Below are 17938 nucleotides of genomic sequence, written 5' to 3'. Positions count from 1 at the left end.
ATGAGATACTTGGGATGAGGCAGTGATGGTGGAAGCTAGAGCAGGTTGTCCCCTGCTGCTGTATAAGGATGCAGGTTCTGAACACACAGAGCTTAGCGTTTATTGTCAGCATGACATTTGTCCACATGCTCTTGCTGAGTTCGGACATAACAACTTCAGCTTCGACTTTCCTGGTGCTGATTTCCATTACCAGAAACAGGTTACTTCTTACTGTGGAGCCCAGGTGGCTGACACTGCCCACGACTTCTACCTCGGTCCCACTGATGGTCACATTGCTTGCACTTCAGAAGGATCACATGTCTTGGAAGGATATACACTTTATCTGACACTGTCCTGGTGTTAAACCAAAGACAGCACAGACTGGGTCAAACTGGATTCCAATCATCTTACTGAAAGCTTTGAAAATACCAATTGGAGAGATTCAGGTGCAGCTAGAATATTGGATTGAGCCTGCTGGTGGACCTCTACATCAGGGCGTGATGGGTCAGTGTTCAGATAGACCTTTGCCAATCTAGCATGACTCAGATGAACTCTATGTATCACCTTCAGCTGTATTAAGCCGTGCCTCACGTGACAGGCGGGATGCACGGGGATGGTAGGACACAAATGCACAGTTCCGGCAGACAGCTCTGTTTTTTAGGAATCTTTACTGAAGGAAAATGCAGTGGTCAATACACGAGCAGGCAGTCCAACAAAAGCAGAAGTACAGAAATCATCAGGCAAAATGGCGTGGTCAAAACAACAGGCAGGAGGTCAGGTACACACTATGAGGCAAGCAGGAACAAGAACACAGGTACAGAGCTGGAATGCAGGCACAAGGCATGACAAACTGGCGGAGAACAATACTACCCATTGAGCTTATAAAACCCCAGGTGGCAATCAGCAAATCAGGAACAGGTGCACATGGAAAGCACCAGAAGCAGAGCGTGGCCAGAGAGAGAAAGAGAAACACCCATTACCAAGAACCAGTAAGAGAAACAGAGACAGACAGACCCAAGCAGAAAAATACCAACAAGAGAATAAACAAACCAAAACCCAGATAGCGCAAAAGATCAAAACTCAAGCCCAGACAGTAACCCCCCTCCATGGCTGACCCCGGACGGCCTAGCCGAACCAGGATGAGAGGAGTGAAACTCACGAATCAGAGCGGGGCCCAGAACAAAGCGGGAGGGAATCCATGACCTTTCCTCAGGGCCATAACCCTCCCAATCCACCAAATACTGAATCCCACGGCCACAGCGGCGAGAGGCCAGGAGCCACCGCACCATAAACGCCGGGCCACCATCCATGAACCGGGCGGGCGGAGAGGGAATGGCAGGAGGGCACAAAGGACTGGACCTAGCAGGTTTAATCTGACTAGTATGAAAGGACGGATGAATGCGGAGCGACCTGGGGAGACGAAGACGAACAGAAATGGGGTTAATAATTTTGGACACAAGAAATGGACCGACGAACCTTGGAGCCAGTTTACGAGACAGTCCTCTCAATTTCAGATGGCGGGTAGAAAGCCACACGTTTTGGCCGGGAACATAGGCAGGAGCAGGGGACCTCCTACGGCCAGCGGCAGACTTATAGGCAGCGGAGGATGAGACGAAGTGCAGAAGGAACCGAAGAGTCGAGATCTAGAGGAGGAAACAGAGAGGGTTGATGACCAAAAACGACATGAAAAGCTGAGTAACCAGTACATGCTGAAGGCAAATGATTATGGGCTAGTTCAACCCAGGGCACTTGGACGGACCAGGTGGCAGGCTGCTGGGAGGCTAAAATTTAGAGTCCCTTTTCCAAATCTTGGTTGACCCGCTCGGTTTGACCATTGGCTTGTGGAGGGTAACCCAAGGTTAGACTAGCTGAAACCCCAAGGAGACAGCAGAATTCCCTCCAGAAGTGTGATACAAATTGAGGACCCCGATCTGACACAATATCCTGGGGAAAACCATGGATCCTAAAGATGCTCGTAAGCATCACCTCTGCGGTTTCCTTGGCTGAAGGTAACTTGGGCAGGGGAACGAAATGAGCCATTTTGGATAATCTATCAACAACGGACAAAATCAAAGTGTTTCCTCTAGAGGGCAGAAGACCAGTTACAAAATCCATTGTAATGTGTGACCATGGATGGGTAGGAACAGGCAACGGCATTAACAGTCCTGCAGGAGGGCGATTGGGCATCTTATGCATAGCACAGGTTTGACAAGCATTAACATATTCAGTTACATCTTTCACCATTCCCGCCACCAAAATCTCTGTTGAAGTACCGACTGAGTGTTTTTTATACCCGGATGGCAAGCAAAGCGGCTGTCATGTCCCCACTTGATTACCTCCCCCTGAGTGTGGCAGGAACAAAAAGCCTATCAGCGGGACAGGCGGAAGGCACCGGAACCCCATCAGCTGCCAACCGGACTCTCGATTCAATTTCCCATGTGAGAGCGGAAACAAAACAGGATGCAGGCAGGATGGGTTCAGGATCTGCTGGGGCGTTGACGGGTTCCCCCTGATGAGACAAGGCATCGGTTTTCCCGTTTTTAGTCCCTGGCTGGTATGACAAAATGAAATTGAATCTGCTAAAGAATATTGCCCACCTAGCTTGACAAGCGTTAAGGCATTTGGCCGATCGCAAATACTCCAGATTTTTGTGATCGGTATAAACCAGAAAAGGTGTTTGTGCCCCCTCCAGCCAGTGGCGCCACTCCTCCAAGGCCACTTTTACCGCCAACAGCTCACGGTCCCCGATGCTGTAATTTCGCTCAGCAGGTGTCAACATCTTGGACAAATAGGCACACGGATGCAGCCTATTGTCTTCAGCACATCGTTGAGACAGTACCGCACCCCACACCAAAGTCGGAAGCGTCTACTTCTACCACGAACTGTCGGGCGGGGTCAGGGAGAAGCAGCACGGGGGCCTCAGTAAAGCGATTCTTTAAGACCCTGAAAGCATTCCCGCACTCTGGCATCCAGGAAAATGACCGGAGGGATGATGTGGCGTCATGAAGTGGTGCAGCAATGGAACTGAAATTACGAATGAACATGCGGTAGAAATTAGCGAAGCCCAGGAATTTCTGGACCGCCTTACGAGAAGATGGAACAGGCCAGTCTCGTACCGCAGCCACCTTGGCAGGATCCATTTTAATTTCACCTTCTGAAATCACAAACCCCAAGAAAGAAACAGAAGATTGGTGAAATTCACATTTTTCAGCTTTGACACACAGGCTGTGGCTTAACAGGGTCTGAAGTACGGTGCAAACGTGTTCAATATGCAAATCTAGATCAGGTGAGAAAATCAAAATATCGTCCAGATAGACAAATACAAACTTATTCAAATAGTTCCGCAACACATCATTTACCAGGTTTTGAAACACAGCTGGGGCATTTGTGAGACCAAACGGCATCACTAAATATTCATAGTGCCCCGAGGGTGTATTGAACGCCGTTTTCCACTCGTCTCCTTCTCTGATCCAAACAAGATGATAAGCATGACAGAGATCTAATTTTGTAAACACCGTAGCTCCTTCCAACAACTCAAAAGCCGATGAGATGAGCGGCAGCGGATAACGGTTCTTAATGGTAACTTCGTTAAGCCCCTGGCTTGTAATTCATTATTATCAGGTTGTCCTAAAAGTTCCCTAAAAAGCCTTCAGTTAATTCAAAATGCTGCAGCTAGAGTACTGACGGGGACTAGAAGGAGAGAGCATATCTCACCCATATTGGCCTCTCTTCATTGGCTTCCTGTTAATTCTAGAATAGAATTTAAAATTCTTCTTCTTACTTATAAGGTTTTGAATAATCAGGTCCCATCTTATCTTAGGGACCTCGTAGTACCATATCACCCCAATAGAGCGCTTCGCTCTCAGACTGCAGGCTTACTTGTAGTTCCTAGGGTTTGTAAGAGTAGAATGGGAGGCAGAGCCTTCAGCTTTCAGGCTCCTCTCCTGTGGAACCAGCTCCCAATTCAGATCAGGGAGACAGACACCCTCTCTACTTTTAAGATTAGGCTTAAAACTTTCCTTTTTGCTAAAGCTTATAGTTAGGGCTGGATCAGGTGACCCTGAACCATCCCTTAGTTATGCTGCTATAGACGTAGACTGCTGGGGGTTCCCATGATGCACTGTTTCTTTCTCTTTTTGCTCTGTATGCACCACTCTGCATTTAATCATTAGTGATCGATCTCTGCTCCCCTCCACAGCATGTCTTTTTCCTGGTTCTCTCCCTCAGCCCCAACCAGTCCCAGCAGAAGACTGCCCCTCCCTGAGCCTGGTTCTGCTGGAGGTTTCTTCCTGTTAAAAGGGAGTTTTTCCTTCCCACTGTAGCCAAGTGCTTGCTCACAGGGGGTCGTTTTGACCGTTGGGGTTTTACATAATTATTGTATGGCCTTGCCTTACAATATAAAGCGCCTTGGGGCAACTGTTTGTTGTGATTTGGCGCTATATAAAAAAAATTGATTGATTGATGTTTAATCTGCGTGGAATTTAATAAACACAACGCAAACCGAATTTCAGACATATTATATATATTAGTCTGGAACAAAGAGGACAAACAGTGTTGTAAAGAACAATAATCAAGACGTTAAAGAGCAAACTTCGCTTTCCCCCAGAACGACATGATCAGGAAGCGATTGTAGCTCACAGCAGCTCCCACTGAAAATAACGGAGAGACAGACTGTGATTCTCACATGTTTACATAAAATAAACACAATAACAACGTCTATAAACCCAGAGAATATATTCACAAGAGTTTTAGGCACAATATAAAAATAGTTTTATGTTGCGATGTTAATGGTGTTATCCGTGTGCAGCGGTTTAAGTGCAGCGTGATCAGAGCGTCTCAGTGCAGTTCTCAGTGTTACTGAGATCTCGCAGAGCGGCGACCTCTCAGAGGTTTTGCAGGCTTTGAAACGTTAATAGGGCGAATAGAATCCAATGGACATTGACCTTGTTTGACCTTTACTTTGGAGACCAAACATTCAGCACTGTCACAACTATTCCATTTATTAATCCTATTAACCAATAATTTACATCACTTTTTTTTTTTTACCAAAATTGGAGCCACTTTAACTTTTGACCCCTGTACAAACTGAAATTGACCTTTGTCACCATCCTTGCTGTTTTTACCTCATAACTCCATAACATTCAGTCATAGATAGTCCAAACTATACGTCTTTGGAATCCTTATGATCAGATAAGTAACATGATGTAGTTTTCAATTTGATTGGAGCATTTTCAAATTTTGACCCCTGTGTAATTCTTCAACTGACCCCTATCTGGCTACCTATTGAAAATTTAAGTAGTTAGTTGATTTATTTAAAGTGTAATGTCTAAGCTGTATTTGTGCTAAATTTGATGCTTGTATCACCATATGAAGGATTGTTTCAGTTATCTGCTGCACTAATAAGCCAACAGAGCACAAACCAGCTGCTGTCTGTTAGCTTTATTCATCTAAACTCACCAGAGAAACGTGTGTATATGTATGTGTGTGTGTGTGTGTGTGTGTGTGTGTATATATATATATATATATACACACACACACACACACACACACACATCTGGGCTGGAAGTCGGGCCAGATGTGACACTTACCTTCTTCACTAAAACTGGAGTTTGGTGTGTGTGGGCACGGCACGCTGCATGTCACGTCAGCTGCTTCTCACCACAGACCTCAGTGGGCTCCTGCTGTGCACATGTTCCACACTGAATTAGCCTGATGTCTCCAAGCTCATGATTGGCTGAAGACACCTAATTTAAATAGGTGTGGTGGGAGGACTGGAAAACCTGAACTGCTCTGAGTCTCTGAGGGCCAGGAGACAGACGTGCAGCCTTTAACACTGTAGATCTCAGCATTGTCACTGTGGAAGGGTGAGTCTGTCAGAGTGACTGCCACAGACACCAGGTAAAGAGACATGACAAGTAATAAAGACAAAGGTGGAAAAGGTTTGACGTGTTAAAATGGCAGCCTGTCTCCATGACGATATGCATGTTGTGATGTGCTGTCCCACTCCATGCAGACATGGCTCCCAGGATGCTCGGACTCAAGAACCAGCTAATAAAAGTCATCAAGAACAACCGGACCTTCCTGGATTGCCCTTTCTTTGGTTCCCCTCTGCCAGAACTACGGTGGTGAGTGTCTGAATGGTTACGTGTCCTCTGGCACGGCGTGCACACAGACTGCTTTAAAAGCTCCACCTCATCATTTGTGCTGAGAAACATAAAAACAGGAAACAACAACAACAAAATTGCAGTTTGAGTCCAAAAATCAAATCATGAAGAAAATCTCCAAAGTCTTCACACAGTCACCAGACAGACGAGCCGACGTGAAGTTACCAACTCAGGACCTCAATGACAAATGACATGAATGAAGATTTTTCTCTTTCTTGGTCTTTGTAAATTTCTTTTTGTCTTTTTTCAGTATGTTTGAAGTTGTAGTTTTATCCATTAGGGCCCTGTCCCACTGGCGTTTAGGAGGATTTGTTATGGATTGCGCACAAAATTAAATTGGCTCATATTTGCTTAACATCCACAATATGTGTGAAACATGCTTGTATGAGTCGGCCGACACCCGCACACGTCCACAATTATCCATAGAGGCACGTTTTTCCGTTACCAGGATTTTTGAGCTGCACAAAATTTGGCTGCAGATGACATCCGCCTTACATACTCCATACATACACAAACATACTCAATCTATGCGCTGTATGTTCGCCGTCATCTGCTGATATCCGCAACAGACAGGGATTTGCGGCTTGGCAGTGGACTGGGGCAGTGTGTAAAACGGATATTTTGTTGTGCCCATCATGTCCACATCATGAACTAAAATAAGTTGTAGGTGACCTGCATACAGACTGGCCACGAATAAAGCCTTTTTATTACGTCTGCTTGCATCTGATTTGCAGCAGATGCAAATCAGATGCGCTGTGTTCACAGCTGGACGCTGTTGTGTGTTCTACCGGCTGCCACGCGCTCTGCGCTGGATGCTGCCTATATAAAATAATTATATCGTGGCGGATTAATAATTTTATTCTGGAAGTTGGCTGTTGAAAACGGCTCTAATCACCTCCTGAATCACAGAGGAAGCTGCAGCTGGGCCGTCCGCGCACGTGTGCACGCGAAGCTGCAGAAAGCATTTTGAGCCGCCTAAAAAGGTAATTATTTGATTGTTTACATTGTCAAGGTTTGATAAAACAGTTGCGTGTTTTTTCCTTCTTGTTTGCAGCTGTTACAGTGTTTATTCCTGTTTATAACAGATTTAACTTCTTGTTATAATCGTTCAGACGAGCTGCGCCCTAATGCAATCTGCTGACGTCACCACTCACTTTGTTCACTGCTTGTTTACTCCACTTGAGCTGCATGTCATGTTTGAGATTCGATCGCGCCACATAGCACAACATTTGTGCGTGAAAGATTTTTTGAACATTTCAAAATTCTCTGTGCATAATAGCACGCACCGGCGCCCCTCTGGCATCCCTCTGGCATCCTGTCTGCACCTGTTAAGACGAGTTTACTCTCCAGCACGACACATCACGACACAGGTCGTGATGTGTCGTGAGGAAAAGGCAGGCTCGTGTCAGTGCACTTTAACAATCAACTTGTCCAAGTCCAGCAAATGCTCCAGAGGCTGTGGAGTTGGTGTGAATAGTGATGCTGACGGCCCAAGTGCGCTTCTTTTATGACCGCAATGCAGATGCCGTGCACGCGCAACACGTGCGCGATGCATTCATAATACACCCGTAATACTGCCGTGGTAATTGCAATGCATCGGATCCGTTTCCTCACTACATGCATTATACAACCGTGATTGTTCATCATATATTTGCTATATATTATTAATATATCCATAATTCATACTGGGACATTTGTCATTTTTGGCCATTTTTGTTGTGGATGACAACAAACGCCCACAATTTGTATACTCAATTCAATCCTGATGACGTGTGGACTCTAATGAAGGGTATGCATGCTGATGAAAGGTGTGCAAACTCATGATATCTGCACACTGATAATATCTACACTCTGATATCTGTGCATGCTGAAGAAAGGTGTGCACACTCATAGTATCTGTGCACGGTGATGATATGTTTGCACTCTGATGAAAGGTGTGTACACTGATGAAGGGTGTACATGCTGATATGTGTGCACTCTGATGAAATGTGTGCACTCTGATGATATGTGTGCACTGTGATGAAAGGTGTGCACACTGTTGAAATGTGTGCACGCTGATGAAAGGTGTGCACGCTGATGAAATGTGTGCATGCTGATGAAATGCGTGCACGCTGATGAAAGGTGGACACAGTGATGATATTTTTGAGCTCTGGTGAAAGGTGTGCATGCTGATGATCGGTGTGCACACTAATGATCGGTGTGCACACTGATATGTGCACTCTGATGTGTTTGCACTCTAAAGAAATGTGTGCATGCTGATGAAAGGTGTGTGCGATGATGAAAGGTGTGCACACTGATGAAAGGTGTACACCCTGATGATATGTGTGCACTCTGATGAAATGTGAGAGAGTAAACTGAGCGACCTTATGTCAAAAACTGATTTATGGCCCTGTCAGCCAATCAGAATCGACTACGTCACTAAGCCCCGCCCCCTAATCCCGCCCCTTATGACATCACAGCCAATCAGAATTGATTACGTCACTATGTCCCGCCCCTAAGCCCTGCCCCTAACCACGCCCCTAATCCCTCCCCTGGCCCCGCCTCCAAGCCCCGCCCCTGGCTCCTCCCCTAGCCCCACCCCCAATCTCCACCCCTAGCTCCTCCCCTAACCCTGCCCCCAAGCTCCACCCCTAACCCCGCCCCAAGCTCCGCCTCCAAGCCCTACCTCCCCTCCCACCCGGGTCTAATATTTTAATGTCATTTTATTTCGAGAGAGTAAACTGAGCGACCTTGTCAAAAACTGATTTATGGCCCTGTCAGCCAATCAGAATCGACTATGTCACTAAGCCCCACCCCCTTATGATGTCACAGCCAATCAGAATCGACTACGTCACTATGTCCCGCCCCTAAGCCCCACCCCCTAAGCCCGCCCCAAGTGCCGCCCCTAGCCCCGCCTCCAAGCCCCGCCCCTAGCACCTCCCCTAACCCCATTCTTAAATTAATGCGTCTCCTTTTCTGTTTTTTAATTCTTAAATTAAAGAAGGGTTAAAAATAACTGTCTCTCGGCTGTAACGGCTGTAAGTCTTTGCAGCAAGACGGTCAAATACCCACGCATAGAGCTCCTCACGGAAACATGACCCCACGGCTGTAATACCTGTTGCAGACACTAGCTGTGTGTGTGTGTGTGTGTGTGTGTGTGTGTGTGTGTGTGTGTGTGTGTGTGTGTGTGTGTGTGTGTGTGTGTGTGTGTGTGTGTGTGACCTGCGCAGTGGGGGTGTCACGCCGGATGGTCTTTTATAACATAGTAGAGAAGCTTGAATCTTTGGTTGAAGCTTGAATGTTTTATTACACCCGATTTCCTGATGACGGGGTCGTTCGCTGGGCTTGTTTGAAGACAGAAAAACAAAGCTTATTCTTAGTCACGATAGATGCAGTTTCTTTTAAGATATTACCCGGTCGATCAGGGACTGCGGGACACCCGCTGATCGGAGATGCCACCCGAGGTGATGAAGGCGGAAAAACAGTGTCTTCTTCGTCACTCCTGGCAGGGTGGCTGGGTGTCAGGCCAGATGGTATTTTTAGAGCAAAAGGTGCCAGTAAGTGTTTTTCACAAAAATCTCATTTGAAAAACAATTTACCCTTTTCAACAATATTATAGGAAAGAACACAGGCTGTATAAGGTTTAGAATATGTGGTTTATTACATTCATTAAAGTCACACACAGAGAAAAAAGCAATTGTTCATGTTTATTAAACACAGCATACGTGAAGGAAAACATTAAGAAAAAAGTATTTGGTCCACTTACATGAAGAAAAAAAGTATACGTTCATGTTTATTAAACACAGCATACGTGAAGGAAAACATTAAGAAAAAAGTATTTGGTCCACTTACATGAAGAAAAAAGTATACGTTCATGTTTATTAAACACAGCATACGTGAAGGAAAACATTAAGAAAAAAGTATTTGGTCCACTTACATGAAGAAAAAAAAGCAATTGTTCATGTTTATTAAACACAACATACATGAAGGAAAACATTAAGAAAAAAGTATTTGGTCCACTTACATGAAGAAAAAAAAGTATACATTCATGTTTATTAAACACAGCATACGTGAAGGAAAACATTAAGAAAAAAGTATTTGGTCCACTTACATGAAGAAAAAAAAGTATACGTTCATGTTTATTAAACACAACATACATGAAGGAAAACATTAAGAAAAAAGTATTTGGTCCACTTACATGAAGAAAAAAAGCAATTGTTCATGTTTATTAAACACAACATACATGAAGGAAAACATTAAGAAAAAAGTATTTGGTCCACTTACATGAAGAAAAAAAAAGCAATTGTTCATGTTTATTAAACACAACATACGTGAAGGAAAACATTAAGAAAAAAGTATTTGGTCCAATTACATGAAGAAAAAAAGCAATTGTTCATGTTTATTAAACACAACATACATGAAGGAAAACATTAAGAAAAAAGTATTTGGTCCACTTACATGAAGAAAAAAAAAGCAATTGTTCATGTTTATTAAACACAACATACGTGAAGGAAAACATTAAGAAAAAAGTATTTGGTCCACTTACATGAAGAAAAAAAAAGCAATTGTTCATGTTTATTAAACACAACATACGTGAAGGAAAACATTAAGAAAAAGTATTTGGTCCAATTACATGAAGAAAAAAGCATACATTCATGTTTATTAAACACAACATACATGAAGGAAAACATTAAGAAAAAAGTATTTGGTCCACTTACATGAAGAAAAAAAGCAATTGTTCATGTTTATTAAACACAACATACATGAAGGAAAACATTAAGAAAAAAGTATTTGGTCTACTTACATGAAGAAAAAAGCATACATTCATGTTTATTAAACACAACATACATGAAGGAAAACATTAAGAAAAAAGTATTTGGTCCACTTACATGAAGAAAAAAAGCATACGTTCATGTTTATTAAACACAACATACATGAAGGAAAACATTAAGAAAAAAGTATTTGGTCCACTTACATGAAGAAAAAAAAGTATACGTTCATGTTTATTAAACACAACATACATGAAGGAAAACATAAAGAAAAAAGTATTTGGTCCACTTGCATGAAGAAAAAAAAGTATACGTTCATGTTTATTAAACACAGCATACGTGAAGGAAAACATTAAGAAAAAAGTATTTGGTCCACTTACATGAAGAAAAAAAAGTATACGTTCATGTTTATTAAACACAACATACATGAAGGAAAACATAAAAAAGTATTTGGTCCACTTACATGAAGAAAAAAAAGTATACGTTCATGTTTATTAAACACAACATACATGAAGGAAAACATAAAAAGGTATTTGGTCCACTTACATGAAGAAAAAAGTATACGTTCATGTTTATTAAACACAACATACATGAAGGAAAACATAAAAAAGTATTTGGTCCACTTACATGAAGAAAAAAAAGTATACGTTCATGTTTATTAAACACAGCATACGTGAAGGAAAACATTAAGAAAAAAGTATTTGGTCCACTTGCATGAAGAAAAAAAAGTATACGTTCATGTTTATTAAACACAGCATACGTGAAGGAAAACATTAAGAAAAAAAGTATTTGGTCCACTTACATGAAGAAAAAAAAGTATACGTTCATGTTTATTAAACACAGCATACCTGAAGGAAAACATTAAGAAAAAAGTATTTGGTCCACTTGCATGAAGAAAAAAAAGCATACGTTCATGTTTATTAAACACAACATACGTGAAGGAAAACATTAAGAAAAAAGTATTTGGTCCACTTACATGAAGAAAAAAAAGTATACGTTCATGTTTATTAAACACAACATACATGAAGGAAAACATTAAGAAAAAAGTATTTGGTCCACTTACATGAAGAAAAAAAAGCAATTGTTCATGTTTATTAAACACAACATACATGAAGGAAAACATTAAGAAAAAAGTATTTGGTTCACTTACATGAAGAAAAAAAAGTATACATTCATGTTTATTAAACACAGCATACGTGAAGGAAAACATTAAGAAAAAAGTATTTGGTCCACTTACATGAAGAAAAAAAAGTATACGTTCATGTTTATTAAACACAACATACATGAAGGAAAACATTAAGAAAAAAGTATTTGGTCCACTTACATGAAGAAAAAAAAGCAATTGTTCATGTTTATTAAACACAACATACATGAAGGAAACATTAAGAAAAAAGTATTTGGTCCACTTACATGAAGAAAAAAAAAGCAATTGTTCATGTTTATTAAACACAACATACGTGAAGGAAAACATTAAGAAAAAAGTATTTGGTCCAATTACATGAAGAAAAAAGCATACATTCATGTTTATTAAACACAACATACATGAAGGAAAACATTAAGAAAAAAGTATTTGGTCCACTTACATGAAGAAAAAAGCATACATTCATGTTTATTAAACACAACATACATGAAGGAAAACATTAAGAAAAAAGTATTTGGTCCACTTACATGAAAAAAAAAGCATACATTCATGTTTATTAAACACAACATACATGAAGGAAAACATTAAGAAAAAAGTATTTGGTCCACTTACATGAAGAAAAAAAAGTATACGTTCATGTTTATTAAACACAACATACATGAAGGAAAACATAAAGAAAAAAGTATTTGGTCCACTTACATGAAGAAAAAAGTATACGTTCATGTTTATTAAACACAACATACATGAAGGAAAACATAAAGAAAAAAGTATTTGGTCCACTTACATGAAGAAAAAAAAGTATACGTTCATGTTTATTAAACACAGCATACGTGAAGGAAAACATTAAGAAAAAAGTATTTGGTCCACTTGCATGAAGAAAAAAAAGTATACGTTCATGTTTATTAAACACAGCATACGTGAAGGAAAACATTAAGAAAAAAGTATTTGGTCCACTTACATGAAGAAAAAAAAGTATACGTTCATGTTTATTAAACACAGCATACATGAAGGAAAACATTAAGAAAAAAGTATTTGGTCCACTTGCATGAAGAAAAAAAAGCATACGTTCATGTTTATTAAACACAACATACGTGAAGGAAAACATTAAGAAAAAAGTATTTGATCCACTTACATGAAGAAAAAAAAGCAATTGTTCATGTTTATTAAACACAACATACATGAAGGAAAACATTAAGAAAAAAGTATTTGGTCCACTTACATGAAGAAAAAAAGTATACATTCATGTTTATTAAACACAGCATACGTGAAGGAAAACATTAAGAAAAAAGTATTTGGTCCACTTACATGAAGAAAAAAAGTATACGTTCATGTTTATTAAACACAACATACATGAAGGAAAACATTAAGAAAAAAGTATTTGGTCCACTTACATGAAGAAAAAAAAGCAATTGTTCATGTTTATTAAACACAACATACATGAAGGAAAACATTAAGAAAAAAGTATTTGGTCCACTTACATGAAGAAAAAAAAAGCAATTGTTCATGTTTATTAAACACAACATACGTGAAGGAAAACATTAAGAAAAAAGTATTTGGTCCAATTACATGAAGAAAAAAGCATACATTCATGTTTATTAAACACAACATACATGAAGGAAAACATTAAGAAAAAAGTATTTGGTCCACTTACATGAAGAAAAAAGCATACATTCATGTTTATTAAACACAACATACATGAAGGAAAACATTAAGAAAAAAGTATTTGGTCTACTTACATGAAGAAAAAAGCATACATTCATGTTTATTAAACACAACATACATGAAGGAAAACATTAAGAAAAAAGTATTTGGTCCACTTACATGAAGAAAAAAAAGCATACGTTCATGTTTATTAAACACAACATACATGAAGGAAAACATTAAGAAAAAAGTATTTGGTCCACTTACATGAAGAAAAAAAGTATACGTTCATGTTTATTAAACACAACATACATGAAGGAAAACATTAAGAAAAAAGTATTTGGTCCACTTACATGAAGAAAAAAGCATACGTTCATGTTTATTAAACACAACATACATGAAGGAAAACATTAAGAAAAAAGTATTTGGTCCACTTACATGAAGAAAAAAGCATACGTTCATGTTTATTAAACACAACATACATGAAGGAAAACATAAAGAAAAAAGTATTTGGTCCACTTACATGAAGAAAAAAAAGTATACGTTCATGTTTATTAAACACAGCATGCGTGAAGGAAAACATTAAGAAAAAAGTATTTGGTCCACTTACATGAAGAAAAAAAAGTATACGTTCATGTTTATTAAACACAACATACATGAAGGAAAACATTAAGAAAAAAGTATTTGGTCCACTTACATGAAGAAAAAAAAGTATACATTCATGTTTATTAAACACAGCATACGTGAAGGAAAACATTAAGAAAAAAGTATTTGGTCCACTTACATGAAGAAAAAAAGTATACATTCATGTTTATTAAACACAACATACGTGAAGGAAAACATTAAGAAAAAAGTATTTGGTCCACTTACATGAAGAAAAAAAAGCAATTGTTCATGTTTATTAAACACAACATACGTGAAGGAAAACATTAAGAAAAAAGTATTTGGTCCAATTACATGAAGAAAAAAGCATACATTCATGTTTATTAAACACAACATACATGAAGGAAAACATTAAGAAAAAAGTATTTGGTCCACTTACATGAAGAAAAAAGCATACATTCATGTTTATTAAACACAACATACATGAAGGAAAACATTAAGAAAAAAGTATTTGGTCTACTTACATGAAGAAAAAAGCATACATTCATGTTTATTAAACACAACATACATGAAGGAAAATATTAAGAAAAAAGTATTTGGTCCACTTACATGAAGAAAAAAAAGCATACGTTCATGTTTATTAAACACAACATACGTGAAGGAAAACATTAAGAAAAAAGTATTTGGTCCACTTACATGAAGAAAAAAGTATACGTTCATGTTTATTAAACACAACATACATGAAGGAAAACATAAAGAAAAAAGTATTTGGTCCACTTACATGAAGAAAAAAGTATACGTTCATGTTTATTAAACACAACATACATGAAGGAAAACATAAAGAAAAAAGTATTTGGTCCACTTACATGAAGAAAAAAAGTATACGTTCATGTTTATTAAACACAGCATACGTGAAGGAAAACATTAAGAAAAAAGTATTTGGTCCACTTACATGAAGAAAAAAAAAGTATACGTTCATGTTTATTAAACACAACATACGTGAAGGAAAACATTAAGAAAAAAGTATTTGGTCCACTTACATGAAGAAAAAAAAGTATACGTTCATGTTTATTAAACACAACATACGTGAAGGAAAACATTAAGAAAAAAGTATTTGGTCCACTTACATGAAGAAAAAAAAGTATACGTTCATGTTTATTAAACACAACATACGTGAAGGAAAACATTAAGAAAAAAGTATTTGGTCCACTTACATGAAGAAAAAAAAGCATACGTTCATGTTTATTAAACACAACATACGTGAAGGAAAAACATTAAGAAAAAAGTATTTGGTCCACTTACATGAAGAAAAAAGTATACGTTCATGTTTATTAAACACAACATACGTGAAGGAAAACATAAAGAAAAAAGTATTTGGTCCACTTACATGAAGAAAAAAAAGTATACGTTCATGTTTATTAAACACAACATACGTGAAGGAAAACATTAAGAAAAAAGTATTTGGTCCACTTACATGAAGAAAAAAAGTATACGTTCATGTTTATTAAACACAGCATACGTGAAGGAAAACATTAAGAAAAAAGTATTTGGTCCACTTGCATGAAGAAAAAAAAGTATACGTTCATGTTTATTAAACACAACATACGTGAAGGAAAACATTAAGAAAAAAGTATTTGGTCCACTTACATGAAGAAAAAAAAAGTATACGTTCATGTTTATTAAACACAACATACGTGAAGGAAAACATTAAGAAAAAAGTATTTGGTCCACTTACATGAAGAAAAAAAAGTATACGTTCATGTTTATTAAACACAACATACGTGAAGGAAAACATTAAGAAAAAAGTATTTGGTCCACTTACATGAAGAAAAAAAGTATACGTTCATGTTTATTAAACACAACATACGTGAAGGAAAACATTAAGAAAAAAGTATTTGGTCCACTTACATGAAGAAAAAAAAGCATACGTTCATGTTTATTAAACACAACATACATGAAGGAAATCATAAAGAAAAAAGTATTTGGTCCACTTACATGAAGAAAAAAAGTATACGTTCATGTTTATTAAACACAGCATACGTGAAGGAAAACATTAAGAAAAAAGTATTTGGTCCACTTACATGAAGAAAAAAAGTATACGTTCATGTTATTAAACACAACATACATGAAGGAAATCATAAAGAAAAAAGTATTTGGTCCACTTACATGAAGAAAAAAAAGTATACGTTCATGTTTATTAAACACAACATACGTGAAGGAAAAACATTAAGAAAAAAGTATTTGGTCCACTTACATGAAGAAAAAAGTATACGTTCATGTTTATTAAACACAACATACATGAAGGAAATCATAAAGAAAAAAGTATTTGGTCCACTTACATGAAGAAAAAAAAGTATACGTTCATGTTTATTAAACACAGCATACGTGAAGGAAAACATTAAGAAAAAAGTATTTGGTCCACTTACATGAAGAAAAAAAAGTATACGTTCATGTTTATTAAACACAACATACGTGAAGGAAAACATAAAGAAAAAAGTATTTGGTCCACTTACATGAAGAAAAAAAAGTATACGTTCATGTTTATTAAACACAACATACGTGAAGGAAAACATTAAGAAAAAAGTATTTGGTCCACTTACATGAAGAAAAAAAGTATACGTTCATGTTTATTAAACACAACATACGTGAAGGAAAACATTAAGAAAAAAGTATTTGGTCCACTTACATGAAGAAAAAAAGTATACGTTCATGTTTATTAAACACAACATACGTGAAGGAAAACATAAAGAAAAAAGTATTTGGTCCACTTACATGAAGAAAAAAAGTATACGTTCATGTTTATTAAACACAACATACGTGAAGGAAAACATTAAGAAAAAAGTATTTGGTCCACTTACATGAAGAAAAAAAGTATACGTTCATGTTTATTAAACACAACATACGTGAAGGAAAACATTAAGAAAAAAGTATTTGGTCCACTTACATGAAGAAAAAAAAGTATACGTTCATGTTTATTAAACACAGCATACGTGAAGGAAAACATTAAGAAAAAAGTATTTGGTCCACTTACATGAAGAAAAAAAGTATACGTTCATGTTTATTAAACACAACATACGTGAAGGAAAACATTAAGAAAAAAGTATTTGGTCCACTTACATGAAGAAAAAAAAGCATACGTTCATGTTTATTAAACACAACATACGTGAAGGAAAAACATTAAGAAAAAAGTATTTGGTCCACTTACATGAAGAAAAAAGTATACGTTCATGTTTATTAAACACAACATACTTGAAGGAAAACATAAAGAAAAAAGTATTTGGTCCACTTACATGAAGAAAAAAGTATACGTTCATGTTTATTAAACACAACATACTTGAAGGAAAACATAAAGAAAAAAGTATTTGGTCCACTTACATGAAGAAAAAAAAGTATACGTTCATGTTTATTAAACACAACATACGTGAAGGAAAACATTAAGAAAAAAGTATTTGGTCCACTTACATGAAGAAAAAAAAGTATACGTTCATGTTTATTAAACACAGCATACGTGAAGGAAAACATTAAGAAAAAAGTATTTGGTCCACTTGCATGAAGAAAAAAAAAAGTATACGTTCATGTTTATTAAACACAACATACGTGAAGGAAAACATTAAGAAAAAAGTATTTGGTCCACTTACATGAAGAAAAAAAAAGTATACGTT

At 37.7% G+C, this 17938-nt stretch overlaps 1 protein-coding gene across 1 annotated transcript in view; it reads left to right on the top strand.

Annotated features, from left to right (window-relative positions):
- The window catches only part of nfasca (neurofascin homolog (chicken) a), a 201474-nt gene that overhangs the window by 61712 nt on the left and 121824 nt on the right, over positions 1 to 17938 (top strand). The window contains exon 12 of the mRNA XM_034165289.1: positions 5993 to 6104. Coding sequence (XP_034021180.1) covers positions 5993 to 6104 — 112 coding nt within the window. The remainder of the gene's footprint in view (positions 1 to 5992; positions 6105 to 17938) is intronic.

The sequence above is a fragment of the Thalassophryne amazonica genome, unplaced genomic scaffold, assembly GCF_902500255.1.
Source record: "Thalassophryne amazonica unplaced genomic scaffold, fThaAma1.1, whole genome shotgun sequence".
NCBI classification, from domain to species: Eukaryota; Metazoa; Chordata; class Actinopteri; order Batrachoidiformes; family Batrachoididae; genus Thalassophryne; species Thalassophryne amazonica.
This window is presented reverse-complemented; position numbering and strand designations above follow the sequence as displayed.